Source organism: Coffea arabica, chromosome 6e (genome assembly GCF_036785885.1).
Source record: "Coffea arabica cultivar ET-39 chromosome 6e, Coffea Arabica ET-39 HiFi, whole genome shotgun sequence".
Lineage (NCBI taxonomy): Eukaryota > Viridiplantae > Streptophyta > Magnoliopsida > Gentianales > Rubiaceae > Coffea > Coffea arabica.
The window spans coordinates 1,314,700-1,335,988 of NC_092321.1; the positions used below are offsets into that span (position 1 = coordinate 1,314,700).

The 21,289-nt window shown below is 37.0% G+C and overlaps 1 protein-coding gene and 1 pseudogene across 2 annotated transcripts; both read right to left on the reverse strand.

Annotated features, from left to right (window-relative positions):
• Positions 1 to 6,505: 6,505 nt before the first annotated feature.
• On the reverse strand, positions 6,506 to 9,392 carry LOC113695179 (transcription factor DIVARICATA). Of its 2 annotated transcripts, XM_027214184.2 has the most exons (3): positions 8,767 to 9,391; positions 7,761 to 8,584; positions 6,506 to 7,424 (listed from the first exon to the last, which is right to left on the reverse strand). In XM_027214184.2, exons 2-3 carry the CDS (start codon positions 8,183 to 8,185, stop codon positions 6,947 to 6,949), a joined length of 903 nt encoding a protein of 300 aa, XP_027069985.1. In that variant the 5' UTR covers positions 8,186 to 8,584; positions 8,767 to 9,391; the 3' UTR covers positions 6,506 to 6,946. The 2 variants fall into 2 exon arrangements, with proteins under 2 accessions (XP_027069985.1, XP_027069984.1); XM_027214183.2 differs by having other exon boundaries at positions 7,761 to 9,392.
• Positions 9,393 to 15,385: 5,993 nt separating this feature from the next.
• On the reverse strand, positions 15,386 to 18,235 carry LOC113697492 (laccase-4-like; annotated as a pseudogene).
• Positions 18,236 to 21,289: the final 3,054 nt, after the last annotated feature.

Sequence of the window (21,289 nt, forward strand, 5' to 3'; positions counted from 1 at the left end):
TTCTAATGTTACATAGACCTGCTTCTTTTTTCTTTTCCGTGAAACGATCGTAAGTGTTATCAAATTTGGCCGGACGAAAATCCACCCAAAAGGATGAGATGAGTCAGTGGGTTGCTTGTTCAATCAAATGTATCATTCACGTTCATTAATTTTTGTTTAGTGACGAGAAAAAGAAGGCATTAAGTTCATTCACATTTTAGGGTCTGTTTGGTTGGAAGTAAAATGTTTTCCTTGGGAAAATATTTTCCGTGGAAGTAATTTTCCATGAAAATCATTTCCCTTTTATCATTTTCAGGTGTTTGGTTAGCTTATTGAAAATATTTTCTTACTTCATTTTTCTGATGTTTGTTTAACTTTTGAAATATTTTCACTTTTATCTCTATCTTTACTTTCTACACATTATAACTACATACTTCTTCCCATGCAAAATAAGAAAATTTATCTCATTGTTTAACTTTAAAAAATCTTGAAAAAAGGTATATATGAATAAAAATATTTTCTTAAGCAAATAAATAAATTGCTGGCCATTTAGTGTCAAATATCAATCACATGCAATGCTTATTGTGACATATATCTTGCACTCTCACTGCTGAAAGTTTCTCTAGAAAAGAATGTCCCTATTATACATAATTAATTACTAGCATAGGATGAGCAGGATGAGGTTTTTTTTTTTTTTTTTTGAATATACTAGGGGGAGGGTTGGGTGGTACGGGGGAGGGAGTGTAAGGAAGAGGTCTTGAGTTCGAGTCTTCCTATTTACACTTAAAAAAAAAAAGAACATACTGCAAGATGATTTCAGTAAGTTTGGAACATACTACAGGTAAGATGCATGCATTTCGGAAAACAACTTCAGGAAGTTGGGAAGGGAAGTTGTTTTCCATAAGATGAGTGAAAATATTTTACATAGGAAAATGTTTTCAGTAACTTTTGTGCAACCAAACACGGGAAATTAGGAAAATATTTTCACCCGAAACAAACGGACCCTTAATGTTTTCATTGTTCGATACCAATCGAGACTTAACATCAATTGGGCAACACGTATAAGGAGTTTGTAGGATTATTATAAAGATTACTGAATTTTATGGGGTGAAATATTAGTAAAAGTTTGGGGAAAAATTGAAAATAAGATAAATACAGCAAACTGTCATTATGCCATGATTAGAACACGACCACGACCACAGCCACAACCACGGCGTCTAGTAGGATTGGAATTGACAATCATTGAAGCCGCAAAATCCGCATTGAACACGTACAGATGTACCGGACCAAAATTGATGAATCCTGAAGGGAGTGGTATCATGTATGTGAGCAGTCAGTCACGCATGATTGATAACGGTCCCTACTCTTCACCCATTCCAGTTGCATGCACCAAAGATCGGAGTCAGATTCAACACAAGTTTGCACTTTTACTGTTCTGGCTTTGCATGCCCTAATTCCACACTGTTTTCTTTCTTTCTTTTTTTTTTTTTTTGGATCTTTTCAATATTGAGGTCTGTACTCGTGTTTTTTTTTCCAAAATCTAAGGAGAGGAACGGATGAGGAATGGTAGGAGGTAACCGTTGGCCTGTACCGTTTCCAATTTAAGGAGGACTAAAATGTCGGCCAGAAGTAACAGTCTACTACTACAAGGCCATTGTTTCATTGAGGCAAAGCAGCCTGGCTTTTCTCATAGCATTGCTGCTTTGCAATGGCTATAATTGTGAAAAGAAAACAAAAAAGAAAATGCAGGGCTGGGGCCTTGAGATTCAATAAAAACAAATCCAACTCGCCAATCGGACAACTTCCGAATCCGGATAACCCAAAAAGTAAACAGTCATCCAGATCCCGTCCTGTTCTAGTTGGTTGCAGACATCGGCAGTTGTCAATGTCATCCCACTCTAAAATGAGCATGGGGGCACCAATTGTTTGGATAAGGTGTCTTTCTCCTGTGCTTTATTTAATTTCTGTGGATGCAGAAACCGACTCGGTCAATTCAGCTGGCTGCTGTTCGGAGGTCAAAGAATTAAAGGGTTGCGGGCAAAATTTAAGCAAGCAGGAGAATGAGCAGGGCTGAGTATGATTTTGATACAAATATTGAGGGGGCCGGGCATGATCAAATTTTGCTAAGAAACTAATTGAAAAGTTTTTTTTTTCTATTGGATTTTGAGAATGTTGGAGAGTGGGCGGCCCTCCTCACCCCGCCATCCCCTAGCTAGGAGTAGGAAGCCCCCTGTTAACGGCATTTCTTGATTTTTTTTCAGCTCATTGATTAAAATATCTAAATAAAAAGACCTTTAATTAAAATCTCAGTGTTTCTTTATTATTTGAAAAGTTGTTTTACCTCACATACAATGTATCAGGAGTTGCAGACAAAAACGACTAACAGCATAAATTCATCAGATACATCTCTAGTTCTTGACTCCTTTTCCGTCATACTGTATCATTGTCAAGACAACATTCAGTTTATATCATTCTAAAAGTGGAATCAAAGTCCTGTGCATAAATGATAAATGTTGTCGTGGTCATAACGGCTATTATAATTATTTTTTGTGGGTTAAAAAAAGTTATTGTTTTGTTTGTTTGTCGGGTCGAATGGGTCGTGCTTTTGTCTTTTCGACCCAACAAAGCAGACAAAGTTTACCAACTTATCAACCTCATTAACTTAATAATGAACTTAATTATGATGCGTTTTTTGACTCCCTTAATCATGAAGGAGTTGGAAAGATGAAAAAGAACCTTGCGTGATTTATGACTAAACTGCTTGTTTGACTTGAAATATCATTCTTAATTATTGCTGACACTCGTTCCAAACCTCAAGCACACTTTCACCTTTCGCTTTCTTTCTTTAGGTGAATTTTACTCTTTTTTTTTTTTTTTTCTGGTTAATTTTTGCCGTGGGAGAGTGGACACAGGACAAGAGCACTCAGAAATCCGCCAGGATGCTTTGGGCAAGAGAGTTCCCAAGTTAAATTGGCACAAAAATGGGCCAGCCCTGGTCCAATATTTTGAGCCCGTATAACTTGATGCTCTTTAGCAGTACAATTCCTTCAAATCTTCGTCCTTCTCTCGAGGGAAAGTTTGGAACAGATGCATAAAATCACTTTTCATAATTTGGATGTATGTCAACTTATACCGACATAACTATGATATGAGATGATAAGCGGTCGTGGCTTCAGCCGATTGCACATAAACAAAAGAACGTGCATACTGTATGACAGTGTATACACTATCACCGTTTGATTCAAAATATGTGTATAAAAATTGAATTTAAAATTCATATTTTATATAGTTATCATTCATCCAATTACAACGACAGTGTGTATACTGTTATAAGAAAGATTAATCCTTACTTTATTCCAATAATTAATACCTTTTATTTGTTGAAAGTTGGCCCATTTACCTTGCAGGCCGGGGTCTCACTTATCTTTTTTCCTTTTAACCTATGATTATACTTTCTGGTTCCTTTTGCTTGGCTCGATTCAAAGTTTTATTGGTGAAGGCACCATCCTCCTCTTGAGTCTTGAGACCTTTATTCTTTATTCTTTATTAGTATTTATTTTTAATTTAAAAAAAAAAAAGAAAGACGCACACGCGCATACGCATACGCATACGCACGAAGAATTTCGCCTTTGTTGTCTGGTTGGCCCAAACAGGCGACTTTTGGATCAAATTATGAATCCCCAAAAGAAAAGTCACCCACCACTATTAAAGGTACTCTCTCCCCGTTGACTGTATGCAGAAAACTCCTTCATGCCTACTCTGTACCTAAGTTGGATTTGTAATTAATAAATTCAAAAGGTTTGCAATAATACGCCTCTGGTTTAGAGGTGAGCTTTTCTTCCTCTAGCCATCCTTAGTTTTTTTTCTTTTTTTTTTTTAGGGAAAGCCATCCTCTTACTTCAGTTGGATTCTTTTCAAGTTGCCTGTTTAAATGTGGCCGATTAACCCCCCTGTTTAATAGTAGTGTAACTCTGTTTCACCTTCTGATAATTCTACTGGTCTCAGTCTGTATTGATTATATAACACTAAACAACAATTAGTGATTACGGCAGGTATTGTTTAGTTTGGTGCAGCTGTGTGTATTTCTCTGAAATTTTGATTTTTTTTAACAACAATTTTCTTTGTGTAATGTTTATAAATTAAGTTATGTTTATACATCGAATCGGCATGGAGGAATAAAACTTACGCGTAAAATAAAAAAAAAAAAAAAGATTTAATACGATGACAAACCAAATTATGGAACGGAACGCATATGATCAAAATCCCAATCATACTTGTTCCTGATCCAAAATAACAGTCAAACACTTCTTTTTTGTTTATGGTATTACTAATTGAGAGTGGCTTAAGGTCAAAAGTGATATTGCTGGCCTCCACGGTGAAGGAAGCAGAATACCTTCATTCTTTACGAAGCTAATAAATAATCGTTTGAACTCCCAGTCTTGCAGTATTATAGCATATATATACTTTGAAAGGACTTCCTCGTTGGCGCACTTAAAATACGTTTAATATATTTCGTGAATATACACAATTATTATACTCTTTGTATTTAAACATATTTTTTTCAAATTAACTAAACTTTTTTCTAAAAAACTAATACTAAAATCCTTCTTACCTATTCAAACATGGGCTGTGGCATCTCCCATGCACTTCGAAGTCTTCTTCGTACCTTTTCCTTAGAATGTGACAAAATCTCCTACTGTTGTTGTGTCTGTCTGTCCTCGTGCATCTGTGGGCCGAGAAAGAGGCATAATGGAGAAGTCCAAAAAGTGCTCTTTCCCTTGTCTGTAATCTTTATTTGCAATGATGCATGCGATACGTCGTACGTTAGAAGCTCTGCTGATGTATTGTTTTTATGGGATACCATTATCATTTTGAAGCAAGGTATCAGAATCTCTTGTTAAAAGAAAAAGAAAGAAAGAAAGAAGGAAATGAGGTAAAGGAATTTGGATCACAGAAATATTTGGGCTGTGAGGCTCAGGATTTGGTCGTAATATGCTTCACAGGCGTATATCAATTTAGAATAAAGTGCCTAATAAGTGCTTTTCCAAAGCAACAAGTTGCTGAAAGTGCATCTTTAGTTTAGAGAGGAAAGAGTGGGCAGTTGTGTCATTTGCTGAAAAGGTTTGTAGGAGTGGTCACATTATTGTTTGTTGATGCAGGGCTCAATTCTTCGGCTAGTTTCTTTGGCTTTGGCTAGTGCCTGGAATTGTCAAGTGCAAGTTGCTTTAGGCGACATTACCATCAGAAACAGCGGACTTTAATAGCGAAAAAACCATGCATGCAAACCAATAATTGCTGCAGTAAAGCACAAATCATGAAGCTTTTTGGCGATTGAAAGTTCTTGGAAACCGACTCTCAATTCATAAATTGCATAGCTCAACGTTGTGCAAGGCATGGTAGTGGTGGTTTGGCTGGAAGCTAAAATTAAAAGAACATGGTAGGCTAGGGACTCAAAGGACATCGAACATGTTTCGTTTACTGCCTGCCAGATTATCACAAAACGCTTCCTCTTTCCTTCTGATTCAGAATAGTAGTAATAAGGGCTTGTTAGGGACTATATGTATATGTATTACTTACTCACTTTCTGATGAATTCATAGCTCCAAATTCACTCCCCGAAAGGAGAGGTTCTGGGCCAAATGCATATCAGGACGTCTTGGTAACACGATGCTTGCTAACTTTTGCAAAGCAAGAATCTTTAGTTAGCATTTAGATTATCTTTTGCGTGAGAATTTATATATATTAATACCATGTCAAAAAAAAAAAAAGGGAATCATTGCCATGGACGGTGGTGTTGCTATAGAATTGGATTCATGGCCAGAATTATCGTAAACATTTGCCAAAAAATATATATATATATATATATAGGGGTATAAAAAGTTGTGTATTGTTCACAGTACACTCATGTGGATTTGCAGTTTCTTATTTTAACAATTGACTTGAGTTGAATCTTCTGCTTGGCTCTTAATCTTTTTTTGCTTTCTTTTTTGCAAAAGAGAGAATCATCGCCAGCAAGACAACACCAAAAAAGAGATGAGGATGGAAAGCATTAGATGTTTGTCTTTGTCGGGTCGGTGACCGGGGAAAATGGTCAGATCAGAAGTGGTTCTCAGACTTGATTCTATTCTTATAATTATGGGTATGGATGCTTAAGTCCGCTCTTGCCTCGTCATAACAACAGCAGGAGAAGCAGTTGGGTTCTCTTCATGGATGGATGGATAGGCACCGAGGCCAGAGATTTGAATAGCGTTCCCCGTTCCCAACCCAACCAGGCCCTTGTACTGTTTCCTTAATAATTGTATGCATTTTATTGATTTCTTCCTGTTTAGACGACAACGTGGAGTTTGACGCGCAAATGGACCTTTCACTTTCACACATAAGTGATAAGATAAGACCAAGACCGGCTAGATTTAGTTCATTTTATTGGGGTGCTGATGAATTGTTTGTGGATAACAAATGTTGTTCCACAGACACCTACCAGAAGTCGGCAGAGAAAATCTAGTTTGAGTTCCGAATGTCATCCTAGATTGAAAAATCGTATGGACAAGTTTTAATTGAAGTACTCCAATTCCAACAGCTTCTAAAGCCTTGAATCATGTGGTGGAAGGTTCATCATCTAGATGACATTCGGTCAGGTCAACGTTGTTTGGAATTGGAACGTGTACACCTGCTAATTAAAAAAGCGAAGCACAGCAACGCCTTTTTTTTCCATGCCGCAGTCTTAGCTATGTATGCGAACGTCCGGAGAGGACGAAGCCAGAAAGTAGGGAGGATAGCAGACGAAGATGAACTTCCCTTCAAGCTACGACCCTTTTAAATGACCTAATTAAAAATCCAGTGTGGCCTCTGATTATCTCTGTCTGCTACACAAACTACCGTCCATGCACGCTATTTACATCCTTTTTGACAAACAAAACCTTGTAAAATAGGCTTCCATTCTGCATCGACTCAATGATGTATTGCGGCACTTAACTTTGGAAAAATGAATTGTCATCTCCAAACTGGAATCCATGCAAAGCAATGCCATGCGTGTTACGATCACTAGGCCTTTGTCCATATGAAATTATCTGATGAGGTGTTGATGTTGTGCTGCTGTTTGAAAGGTGGAATGCCATGGTTGCTCCTTGATTTGGTGGGTTATAGTCGTAAAATGCTTTGGAGATACCATTCATATCGGAATTGGCTGATGGCTGAAGAACTGGGGACGATTCATCTGTCGATGGAGGTCTGTCATCATCAGGGGAGGGAGACTTCTTTTCAGCAAGATTTACGGTTGTGATATCATGAATGCTTGATCTCCTTTTATCTTTTCCCCCAGAAAGCTGCCTGATAAAGTACTTCTGGGCATGACTGGCGACCTGAGTCGGCGTCCTAGTGGTCACGAAGTTGCGAGATATATTTCGCCAGTCACCTTTACCATATTTCTTGAGACCCAAAAGAAATTGCCTGACGGTTCAAAATCAATAGATTAATTCGTGTATTACTATTAGCCAGGAGGAGGGGAAGAAAGAATATCTAAAATCAACAACTTGAGGTTTTGAAAACAATCTTAAACAAAATTTCGGCACGAAGAGACTGACTGGTGGTCATGGTTTTCCAAATCTTGTAGCTAGTTGACTCTATACTTCGACGAGTTATGTTTGATGATCCGGTTTCAAAATCAAATCCATTTCAATTAAGCGCTACAAAGAAGCTATAAGCCATAGAATCTGGGCATGTTTAAGCTGCAGTTTGAAAATAAAGACTGGGAGACGAGGCTATATGGCGTTGGAGCTAAATCACCTGTGTTCTTCCTCTGTCCAGGGCACACCTTTCTTTCTTTCATGATCAGAATAGCGATTGGATGAGTTTCGCTTTCCCCCTGGGCCGTAGAATTGCTTCAGGCCGTCATAGTCGTGATCGTTTACCCACTCTAACGTGAAAGAGTCACCTGTGTACCCAGGAATGGGTATTAAACCAGCCTCAATGTCACCAACATCGTCAACCAATTCTCTGTATTGTTTGATCACGTCACTCACGGTCTTACCCGGGATCATAGTGGCCACATTGAACCATCTATCCGGGGTATCCTTGTCAAATAAAGCCAGCGCATTCTCAAACCTCTTGTTCTCTTCTGGTGTCCATTTTGCTCCTTTGCTTTCCTCAAACAACCAACTGGAGTTCCCGAGATAGGGCGAGGGAGAGAGAATTTCCATCCCTCGGCTCATCAGAGCTAAAAAAAAAAGATTTTGGCGACAAAAAGGCTGGAAGAGAGAATCGATGGAAAATTTAGCCGAGGAAACAATCCCTCGGGAGAACCCAGAGAGGAAATGCGGAGGAAGTAGTGGTTTCTGGTTCTAGGGCCAGATGAGCATTTAATCAACAGGCATTATGTGAAAAGAATCTGAATACCTTTTGGACACGGTTATACGAGGTGAGGGAATCTTGAAAAGGGCCCTCAATTCTCCAAAGCCCAAGGAGAATTCAATATGCTTTGGAAAAAGTAGATGTTAGTAAATTGTCAATGGCAAACATCAGGGCACTTTATGAGATCCTAAAGGCAAGAAAGATAGGGCACCCCTCAATAAAACCCCATTTTCAACGTTAGTCCTAAGACTCCTTAACACCTGAGAACAGAAAGGGAGAGCGTTTAAGCTCCAAGAACAGAATCAGAGAATAGGCAAAAGAGCAAGCTATCTGAAGAAACCAAAAAGTCGAAAAAACATCCTATGAGTTCATTCATAGAGCTGCAATTTGGATGCTTAGATAAGAAAGGCATAATGGAGGAAAAGAGATGCTAGTTCTATACCTATACTTGACAAGAAGCAAGGAGATCCCAATTCCCAAAAGACTTGGAGCAGTAAAAAGTGAAAAAGGGTTTCTTCTCCCTTTATATTTTTCTTTCTGGGTAGAAGGTTTCCTTCTCCCTCGAGTTGTATGTCGTAGATGGACAGGAACCAAGAAAAACTAGCACTCTGCTAGCTAGCTACGAAAGTTCCACAAGGTGCTCAAGGGACGGGAAGTGAAAGCAAAAGCACTTGGGAGCGCAGAGATCCAGCAACTTGTAATTGTACTTTCTGCGACCAAACGTAGTGATCCACAGCTGACAAGTGATACCAGAGCACCTATGCTAGTATTAAGGAAATGGGGCGGTGGGAGACGCAGGGAGATGGAGGTCGTCGAGGTGTGATTGGCTGAATTGGTTGGGACTGCTGCCCAACCCAAAAAGAATGCAAAATTGTTCTCATCAACTAAAATCTCAATTTAGAAAAGGTAAAAGAAAGAGGGAGAAGGTGAAGAGGAGGCAAAGAAGCAAGCTGGCCAATCAAAAGCCCGAAGAGACAATTCTGTCATTTGCTGAAACGGATGCAGCAAAATAGCGAATTTTCATTGTGATTGAAAGGCTGAAAAAAAAATATATATATATATACTTACTTAATGAGAAAGTTGGAAGTGGCTTGGGAATGGCGGTGGTGTAATTGTAGGTATTCTTATCCCCTTTTTTGTACGGCTGAAGCTCCTGATCTGCCCCATGTTTTAGCTTATTCATCTCTTCCTGTGTAGCCATAAAATTAAAAACGATTCAAGGAAAGCTTTGTAAAAATGATGGAGTAAGTGCTGGGCGGTTTCCTTCCAATTTCTTTACTATAAAATTGGGGCGTTGCTATTGCCAGTGCACTTCCTATAATGTCACAGAAAATTTGCTGCTTGGGACAGAATTACCCTCGAGGTCAAAGTTCTATCTTATTATTGGGTCTCACTCGTACCTTTCATTTCATCGGATTAAACTAGGGATGGTAACAGGGACGTACACTTATGGCTGATGGTTGGAATAAAGTGCAAAATGCAAAAAAAAAATACGTTAGATCTTTCATATATCAAACGAACGCTACTAAAAAGTCTATTAAAAAAAACAAATATAACAATCAAAAGGAGAGCTATACATGAAATGAGATGAAATATGACTCATCTCAAAGGGAAAAAAAAATAGAAATGAAATAGGAATGTTTGCTTCTCCCGGGTTTTATTTTTTTTTTTTGGAATTACGATGGATCTGTCTCCAAATTATTTGGAGACAGAGGATGATGGGCTCTCCAAATTACGTAAATTCGATATTAGCGTTAGTCAAGAGGATTGGGTATATGCATAAATAAGTGTACGATCGCAAACTCGCCCAAACTTCTAAATGTGCAACGCCCGAAGACAATAAGAATATAGCACAATCAACAAAACAGTCACTATGGTGGGATTCAATGTACTTGCCGTGCGTACGAAATAAAGCTTAGATGATAAAGTAGGAGTAATATATAGATATACTAATTCAGTCACTGAGATTAGCTCAGTGGCCACCAAGGAAGTAGGGTTCAAATTCCATCTATAATGAAAAAAATTTAAGAGTGGTCCGAAAAGCATATCTTTGATTTAGTAAAGTCTGTGTGTACCTGCTAACTCCTAACACAAGCTTCTCTAGACTCCCTCTCTCCTGTAATTTAGGATAAAATAGGTTATACAATTGTTATCGTTTTCGAAAAAAAAAATATATATATATAGATACACTAATTCAATACTCTGGAATGCAGTGAAACTGTAGCTTTATATTACTATTATTATTATTCTGCAGTAGTCTCTATGGTCTGCTCATCTGCCATCTTAAATTTTCTAATGAATGATGATACGTATTTGGAAATGAAATCATGTTACTTTCAATCCAGCTGTTGAAACTTGTTACACTACTAAGGGATAATATCAGAAACCTCCCCTGAGGTTTCTTGAAATATCACTAGTTCCCCCCACATTTTGGAAATCTCTCTTACCACCCTTTGAATTGACATTTTCTTAACAATGTCAGCCCCTCTAAACAAAAGTAACAATAAAAAATGCATTTTGGAGGAGGGAGAGTATTTTAGTTCCCTTAATACCCTTAGGTTGACTGATACAATGATATAAGAAAGTTGCAGTAGGTGGAAAATGTGAATTGGAGAGTATTTTTCTGGCATGAGCACTGTTGCATGACCGTTGGACATGCAACGGCTACTTTGAGTGCTTCCAGTTTCTCCTTTAAAAGGTGAAACTACCGCTTGAAATAGCTGCGCAGATGGAGAGGTAACTGGGCAAAGAAATGGCTAGTTCATCCTTTAATTAGGACACTCATACAATTAAACTAATTAAACTCATCCTTTAGGGTTTATGAAATGAATGCATTTAATTAAGTAACTAATTAAACTAATTAAATTACCTGCGAGTATTACTTTCACATAATTAATTTATGTTAAATACAAAATCTATCAGTTTCTCTTTCGTAAAAATATGAGTGTAAGACTTTTTGAATTTTACTTACAACCATTTGTATATTAAATATAAATTAAATGATTCAGAGCAAAATGCTCATAAATAGCTATTACTTTGTTCGTGTAATAAAGGAAACCCATAAAGAGTTGATATGTTATGGGCAATTTCTTTTTTCTTTTTTACTTTCACGTATTTAATTTATGTTAAATACAAAACCTACTAGTTTTCCTTTCGTAAAAATATTAGTATATCACTTTTTAAATTTTACTTACAAACATTTATGTATTTAACATAAATTATATGATTCAGAGTAAAATGCCTATAAATAGCTAGTACTTTATTCATATAATAGAAGAAACCCGTAAAGAGCTAGTAAAAAGTGGGTAATTTCTTTTTTTACTTTCACATATTTAATTTATGTTAAATACAAAACCTACTAGTTTCCCTTTCATAATAATATTAGTGAAACACTTTTTGAATTTCACTTATAAACATTTATGTATTTAATATAAATTAAATGATTTAAAGTAAAGTGCTCATAAATAGCTAGTACTTTATTCATATAATGGAAGAAACTCGTAAAGAACTGGTATGTTATGGACAATTTTTTTTTACTTTCAAATACTTCATTTATATTTAAAGGAGGTTACTGCTATTTCTGTAAAAATATTTGTGTAATGGCTTTTGAATTTTATTTGCAAATATTTATGTATTCAACATAAATTAAATGATTCAGAATAAAATAATCATACAAACCTGATACTTGGTTCATGTAATAGAGAAAAGCCATAAAGAGTTGGTACTTTATGGGATATTTCTTTTTTTAAAAATATTTAATTTATGTTAAATAGATAACTTACTAGTTTTTTTCGTAAGAAATTACTATAACACTTTTTGAATTTTACTTAAAAATATTTATATATTTATTATAAATTGACTGTTTGAGAGTAAAATGTCCACAAAAAGCTTTAAGAGTAAAATATTTAATTGTTTTAATTTCTTTACTTTAATTTTTTTTCCTTTTTATCAGCTAAATAAGGTAACAGCAGAAACAAGGGTATTATTGGCAACTGATGAAGTCAACTAGTGACTTCTGACCCCACAATCACTCGAGGGGTGGTAAGAGAGATTTCCAAAATATGGAGGGAGCTTAGTGATATTTCAAAAAATCTCAGGGGAGGTTTCTGATATTATCCCCACTACTAACCGGTACTACAATTAAAGGAAATTGATAAAACAATAATAATAATTGGGTTTGTTTGGATTGGCCTTTATTTTTCCAAATATATTTGCTTACATCATCATTACAATTTTCAATACACCTTTTTACCTTCCTAATTACCTTTTTATCTCACATACATCACATCACAAAAAATGTTACAGTAAAAATATCTCAGATAACTTACAATCCAAACAAAATAATAACTTAAGCCTTTGTGTTTACTTTTACCAATGCTACTCCTGACCTCTAAGCTGGAGCAAATTCTGCAAAAAATCTGAAACATTGACCCAGTGGCGTTGTCTGGGACTGAAAGTGAGGAGCAGCAGCATACTACTATAGTAAGTATAAGAGCTCGGCCAGAATTTCCAAAAACGGAAAGATTCCTACTACTACCGCGTTTCCAAAAAAAAAGGCATGTGGTTAGGTGATGAGGTCATGCGGGCCCCCGCTTGGTTCGTACAGCTTGGCGTTTTCATTAATTTATTTATTACTCACCTCCCACGGCTTCTACCACGCTTACGGTCTACCTACTAAGGAGTGGTTGCCTAGTCTTCAGGGCAGTTACAGAGTGTAACCACGTAGTATTTCACTCTTTTTTATTATATTTTTATTTATAATGAATTACATTTTACACATTATAATAGTATGAATTCACAATCAAATTAAATATTTATTTTAATAATGCACAATTCATATCTTGTAAATAAATAAATAATTTTTTAAAAATAATTTCATTATTTTTTTAAAAATAAATTATTATCTTTCATTAAATTTTTTTTACTTTTTGGATTTTTTATTTTCTAAAAAATAATATTATTAATTTCTGAGTTTAAACAATATATCTTTTTCTATCTCTCAAAAAATAATATATCGTTATTTTCTAAAAAATAATTATGTAATTATTAAACAACAATGGAATACCTCAAATGTGAGAATATCATAATAATTCATACTTAATTAATAATTCTTTATGTAATTAATTGAACTCCATAACATAATATTACATAATTTCAAAAAATAAAATACAAATAATAACATAATGAATACTAGTTTTCATTGTTATTGCCTCCGAAGTCCGAACCGTTCCCAAATATGCTCGACCTAGTCGGATCGAAGTTGATTTGGGTAATTTGGAAAATTTTGGTGGTTTTTGTGCTGAAGATGAATTTTATATATTTAGAGTATTCAACGTATTTCTAAAACTACTAAAATTTTCATCCATAATCACAAAAATATTAAAATTTTAGAAAATTGTGCAAAGAGGTTGAGGGAGAGAGTAAGAGAAATAATATAATAAGATAGTAAAATATGAAAAAAAAAATTGGGTGTCTTGTGTGTTTATATAAAGGGAACCAAAAATGACCATTGAAAAAAAAATTGAATGTTAACTAGCTCTATGAAATTTTAACTGTTGTTTATGTTTAACAAATTTATCCGTTGCAAAAAAATGACTCACTATTTCCTCCTTTTTAATAGCATTTACACCCATCATTTTGATGATGCATGTAATGCTCGTTCCACGGCAACAATGGATAGCCGTGTAATAAGTTTGTGTCATGGGAGGTGTTATACTTCCCATAACATGCTATTGGAGTTGCTCTCATAGGAAATGTGAGATGTCAATATACTATTACGTACCGTCACAAAGGTTGAAGAACTTGATGGTATCAATTTCAACTCTCCAATCGAAATCCAACTTTTGATTAGCTTCTCCTTTTTCCGGTTTTTTTGTGCGGTGAAAAATGTTTGAAATGCGTGAACGATTTTGAACGGCTCATAATCGAATAATTAGATCAATTCAATTAAATGGATATAAATGGGCACCCATTTATGTTATTTTAATAAATGAGTATAGATATACCCAATTACCTATTTATTCACTTAAAATTCTACTTATTTTTTTTTAAATATTGTTTGACAGGAAATAATGATATTTTATTGTTATTAGATTGATAAGAAACTCAAATTTATTTGCTTAATACTCAATAAAAATTGAGTTTAAATGTATAATTATTTTTAAGTAGGTATAAATGGGTGAGTCGAATAAACCCACCACTCATCAATTAAGCGAAAAATATTCTGGAAAGACTTCTACGTTAATATTAAAATGCAGTAAGGTGGTAAATTTAAACTTAGGAAAGTTCAAACCTCTTAATAAAAGTTGCATTTTTCTTGTAAAAAAAAAAAGGTGCTAAATTTAAACTAAGGAAATGCTTAAATGCGAACAATGATAAAATATGTACGTATGCACTGGAAAAGGTATTCAATATTTACATGATGAATATCGGGGCTGTCGCACTTCGCAAACATTTTGATGGAATTTGATGCCAAGAGGATTTGCAAGAGGGTGAATTCTACAATGCGTTCTTTCCGCAAATATCCCGTGTTCTCTGTAATTATATTCCGTTCCCGTGGTCAACTTAGTAAATAGACGCAATTTGTGCCGAAAATCTGCTTGGGCTCTTATGATACACTGAATTAAACCACACCTAAACCCAGACAAGTGTTTTGGACTCCGGACCCCATACATCAAACCACCCTGGCCCAACAACCATCTGCCAAGGCCTAGACCCAGAACTCCATCCCAAGTCACACAGAAAGTCAAATTAATCCAACAAACAAACAAACAAAAGAAAAAACCTTAAAAGACTTGCGCCTCTAGTTTGATTCTCAATCCTCCTTTCCTTTATATGGTCAGCAGTTCCCATTAGAGAAGAGAGAGAGAGAGATATAACCCCATTCAATCAATGTTATGAATCAAGACACGAATATATTTTGCCCGTTTCAATCATTAATATGAATCAAGACAATAATAAATTGGTGTTGTTGATTGGCTTCTTTTTTTTTTTTTTTTATTAGTATTTCCGGTTAAAGAATAGTTAATGCACACCGTGGGAATAATCATTGCTGTGAAAAATAAAATAAAATCATTGCTATGATTTGCATGGATTAAATTTAAAAAGCACTTGGATACAATCCCTTTAGCATAATTACCAAAATCTCTTGAGTAAAAAATTCCTCTACTCAAAAGACATGTACACCCAGGGGATCTCGAAAGAAAATCTGTATTAATTAACTCATCTTGCGCCTCCTCTTGTGTTCTTCTTATTCATGTTCTGACTTGGTCTTCGCGATGTACTACTGATATCTCAGCATTTAGGAAGATCACTGGGAGGTGGTAGAAGAGACTCGTTAGGTCCCTTGCCATTGTCAACCAGGAATGCCATTTTCAGCCCCCATGTCGTGTGCACCTCTAGGTGGCAATGCATAAACCAGACGCCTGAGAATACGCACAATTAAAGCAATATTTCAATACAAAATAAAACGATGATGTAAATTAAAAAAAATTATATATCTAGAAGACTAACAAATAAATACATAGATGGTGGTTCAACATTACCTGGATTGTCTGCTCGGAATCGAATAGCCACCCATCCACCAGTTGGTACTCCGATGGTGTTCCTCTCGACGGGGTCAACGAGATTAAATTTCTTGGGATCTGTCTTGGGATTGAAATTCCCTAGACCCCTGCCAACAGCAAAAAAGTTGAAGCCGTGGAGATGGACTGGATGGTTCTCAGGGGCAACGATTCCAGTGTCCTGCAAAACCACCTGGACCGTGGCATTGTAAGGCAGTCTGTAAACCTTTGTTCCATTCTTAGTCTGTAGGTTTGCTGGAGGCGTTCCCGTATAATTGAAGGGACTGGGCGGATTCCCTGGAAAGTCGGTGGTAAAGACTCCATTTATATTGAAGAAATGCGCCTGGAGGAGCGCTACGGTTGGCATCACGAAGGTGACGTTGTTTACGCTGGCCACCACCCGGCTACCGTTGGCGGCTTTGCAAGTAGGACACGGGTTAATCCCCAAACCCACCACGAAGAAAAGGGAGTGATCCACGGTCTGCGGAACCTGGGCAGGGTATTTTTTGGAATTAAGGCTTCGGAGGGAATTAGTGAATTTGTTAGCGACCGGGGTAGCATTCAGTGCTGGTGCAGTGGTAAAGGTGGTAGGGGAACTGGAAAGTGTTCCTGAATAATGTAAGGTGGCTGTGGCTGAGGTGTTGTCGACGGCGATGGTAGAGTCCATGAAGGTAGAGGCAGAAACCATGTATTTGCCAGCGGACTGGTCAGCTGTTACGATGACGTTGGTAGTTTGGCCAGGGGCGACTAGGATGGTGTCGGTTTTGAAGGGTTTTACGTAGGTGGCATCGACTTCTACCACTGTCAATGTGTGTCCTGCGATCTTGAAGAAGAGTTCCTCATTGAGTGCAGCATTGATAACTCGGAGCAAGTAGCTCTTCCCTGGTTCCACGCTCAACGTGAACCCACCTTGGTCTGATGAACAGTTTGCGACAGCTCCAGGATGACCGTTGATGGTATGAGCGTCAGAGACATTGGGAGCCATCCCTGATTTTAGTGCCTCATTGATCACTGCTTCGGTGTCTGATTTCCACCATTCACCTGCAGTAGTTTCGAAGTTTAACTGGTGAGTTCCACCATCCCTGATTTTAGTGCAACCGGACTGCATGCTTAGAATTCAGTGTACATTACATTTACTGAATATAACGTAGGGTACTGTATTAGAGGAGGGTTTTTAGAGTTCTTCTCCTCAGACTGAGTATAGTCAGGGGTGAAGTAAAAACAAAAAATGAAAAGAAAAAAAATGGTGATAATTGACATAGCTCTCTCACCTAATACGACAACGTTTTCGTGATGGGGCTTGGGAAATGGATACAACACACCACGCTTAGGCAAAATGACCACAGCACCGTGTACGGTGGCCCTCAGCCATAAGATATGAGCGTGCCAAAGTAGGGTACCCCTTTGGCCTGTGATTGTGAAGTTGTATACGTAGCTTTGCCCTGGCTGGATTGGGCATTGTGTAATGTATGCAGGTCCATCTGCCCATCCTGTCCGAAGCTGCCTGACACCGTGCCTGCCATGTTTTTCCAACAAATATACGACATCCCAAAACATTTACCACTATAATATATACATTACTGATCCAACTAAAACAAGATTCTTGATTTAATTACCAGTGGATTGATACGTTATACTTGACATGGTTGACGACCCTGACGAGAACAGTGTCATCTTCCCGGGCATATAAACTGGTCCTGGGGACTTTCCATTCACGGTGACAATGGGCTTACTTGAACACAAGCGGGTGAAGTTCTTCAGCACCACCTGCTCACAGAAGTAATCCCAACCAAATTACAGCTGCAAAGGCCTACGCTGGAGAGACTACTAAATACCCAATTTGCACCACCCTACGCTCTCACTACCAAATACTATCGTTTTTCTGAAAATTCGTTACCAGAAGTGGGAAAACAAAGCTTCATCATTCCCTCCACCCCGGCGGGATTTATTTCAAAAATTCAAATACAAGTTCGATAACTAATGCTGAAGTACATTTGCCCAATTTGATTTCTTCAGTCTAAAATTCATGTGGATAATATGCATTTAAAGAAAAAAAAAACTACATTTTTGCATGGGCATGCAGCAATAAGTATGATCTACATCAAATTGAAGTACTGGTTTAGTGTGTGTGTGTGTGGGCATTTTTTTTTAAAAAAATGTTATCTTACATCGAATTTGTAGTGGCGAACTCTGCAGTGGACGAGTGCAGGAAATAAGAAAAATGCCAGGATCAAAATTTGAACCCAGGAGGAGGAGTAGCCACCCATCTACGTCTTCTTTGCTGTCTTGTCTCTGTGTAACTTCAGTGGTTTTTAGCGTCGTTGCGGTTGCGCTCGGGCTGTCAGCCATGACTGGCTAACCAACCTTATATAGGTGATAAAGGTCATTGCCTCATTGCCTGCTGCCCGGTCCTCTATCTTCAGTAGGTGAATGGATGGATCATTCGTGGATCCTTGAAATACAAGCTTTTCTTCAGAAAACTAACGTTTGCCTATCGTTTCTTGCATATTACATAAAGTATTTTTATCTACTGCACCAATTCCATTTCATAAATTAATCTTACTGCCATCCTTTCACCCACCCTTATTCATCTAATGACTTGGACATATGAACCATTCAACTCAATTGCTTTAGCTTGCTCTAAATCTTGTGGATATATTTGTTCCCCTCTATTTTTATTTTATTTTTTTTGCTTTTCGTGGTTGTTATTTCATGCAAATCACAAATTAAACACACACCATTCTTTTCTTTTCTTTTCTTTTCTTTTTTTAACATATAAACTTTTCTACCCTACGATTAGTTCTACTTTGACGAAGCATCCTGAAATTCACTTTTCAAAAGATTTCTATTTTTCTTTTGGGCTCTGGTTTTGTTTTGTTGGGGGGGTTGGGGTGCGGGAGCTAAAACGTCCCTAGTAAACCAGTCACTAATTTTGATTTTTGACTAGTTTAATATGTTTCTTCAAATTGCATTAAGCTAGGGTGACCAGCAAAACAATCCAGAAATCAGCTGGTGATCTGGTCCGAGGGACCATCTCAATTGGTTGGTGAAACATTGCCAAAGTCTAAAAGTGCTTGCTTACGCATTCATGGTAACAGAGATTCAAAAGTTAGTCCGCAAATAGTCCCCTTTCATTTCTAGAATCAAATTCGTCACTTCATTCAGGTTGGTTTTAATCCCTGTTTTTCTTGCATGACTTCGCAATTACATTTTCAAAAGTGCTCCTACTTCGGCCCTTTTTCAAACGGTTTCGACACCCCAACACCCCGAGACAACCCTATAAAAAAAATAGTAAAAAAGAAAAATGGGGACGATTAAAATGAACTACAGAATGTCTCTTCCAGAAGTCCGGAAAATATATAAATTGCCAGTCCGTCCCCTTCACAAAACCAGAATCCCTGCACCATTTCTCTTTTATCTTAATTTTTCCCTCGAACTTTTAGAAAGATTATGCTTGCCAGCCTGTTAATGCGTGATTGTCTATATAAACTATTTATTTATTTATAGTTTAAGAAGGAAATGAGAAAGAAAGATGTGGAAGGGTGAACTCAAGATGATGGAAATTTAACACCTTCATTTAAACGAGATACAAATCCTGCAGATGCTCTGTTGTGAAATTAACATGCATTATGTTGCAGATAACCCTAGTTGAAATCATCAGGTGAGAATTCGTTAATGCTTCTATCTTGATCGGCTTTAAATATCCCCATCCTCGACGGATGAAACCAGCAATAATGCTTAATGATTAAATTTGGCATCCTATGCTTTGAGGGGGGGAAAAAATCAATATTAAAAACTAAACTTGTTAATAACGTGCTAGTAATTTTTATTTGGGAATTCCAAGTACGTATGATACGATTATTGACAGCTTGGGAGATGAAAGCAAAAAGGGAGAATGGTAGCATACCCTTCCTAAGCAACACCTAGATTTAGTTGCTACATGGTTGTCAAATTCCTTTCAGGTATGCATCAGTCAGTTTCTTGTAGCTCCCACCGCCATGAGGACATCATATGTACATAGTTTGAACGCTAAGGCTAAGCCAACTAGCATCAGATTACTTGGTTAACTCACTCACTCATTATTGTCTCATCAGCCCATTTTATCTACCTCCTTCCCGGTTGATTGATGGATCCTTGAACACAATGATGATTGGTACTTGTACTAAATCCTAAAATATTTTTATTTGTGGTTGAGTTTTAGCGTTTGAAACTGATTCTTACTGTTTTCGCATGAGCTGGTGGCGGACTTTATCGTCCCTTCTTAGTGGTGATGCCATCATTACCATGTTTTAGTTTCCACAGTTTAATTAAGGTGGCAGATTGACTTTCCCTTACTGCGGAGATGTGCCGAACAAAGCCACGAACCTAATTAATAAACCAGTAAAATGCTAAAAATGCTTGGTTTTCTGTTTCTCACTTCGAAATTAGTACTTGATTTTGAGTTGTTTCTTTCTTTTATCCCTTCCCAACCCCATTGAAATTACTCGTTTTTGGTTGTTTCTTTTTTTTTTTTAACCCTCCTATCCCTTTTCATCCCCATCTTGAATTGTTCCCTTTTTTCTTTTAACCCTTCCATCCCTTCTCATATCTTTTCCTGAATTTTATAGCGATGAAAACTCTAAAAATCTCGCTGAGATGACCCCAGTAATTCCAATTTTGAGCCTTAACTACTCACGGAAAGAATGACATAAACTTCCATCTGAGTCCTCTTTTGGATTTCATTATTGCATAAGGCTTGAAGATGTATGAGTGGGCCTTGCAATTAACACTAGCCCGGCCAACTAAATGGGTACATCTACAGAACAAACTAAATACCAGAAAACGTTACAAACCATCTTGAAGTGGAAGAAGGTAATTTATTGGTGAATTTTACCAAAGCTACAAAACACGGTCCGTACTCTCTCTTCTTTTTCTTTTCCCTGTTTTCTGCATGAAATATGAATGTGAGTATGTATTTGATCTCCGTTTCCTTGGACGTGATTGTGGCTAAAGACCAGTTTGATCAAATAGCCGTGTTCATGGCACCTCAAGAGGGCGATGGAAACGCTCCTCCTCAATCATGCTGACCTAACCCAATCTCCCGTCAAAAAAAAAAAAAAAAAAAAATAGACATTGAGTGAGCCGTCAATGATGGTGTTAAACAGTGTTTTAAAGCTTGGATTGGACCGATCGGCTAAATCAAGATTTGGATGAGTATTCGATCCGAGTAAATGTAAAAAATCGGGTGGCAGAGATCTGGTCAAAACCGGTCAAGAACCGGGTCCAATCGAGGTTAAACTGGAAAACCAAATCTACCAAAAAGCCCGGTTCTATTTTCCCAAGTTTGTAAATTTTTTCTAGGCAAAAAAAAAAAATTTTCAGCCTTTCACTCCCCAAATCTTCAAAAGAATCAATGGCGGAACG

What these genes read in the sequence shown, in the direction of transcription:
- LOC113695179 (XM_027214183.2), bottom strand. Translation starts at nt 8,185, where the DNA reads ATGAGCCGAGGGATGGAAATTCTCTCTCCCTCGCCCTATCTCGGGAAC. An exon ending in TGGACAGAGGAAGAACACAG is followed by an intron (nt 7,425 to 7,760) that starts GTGATTTAGCTC and finishes TTGAACCGTCAG; the next exon opens with GCAATTTCTTTTGGGTCTCA.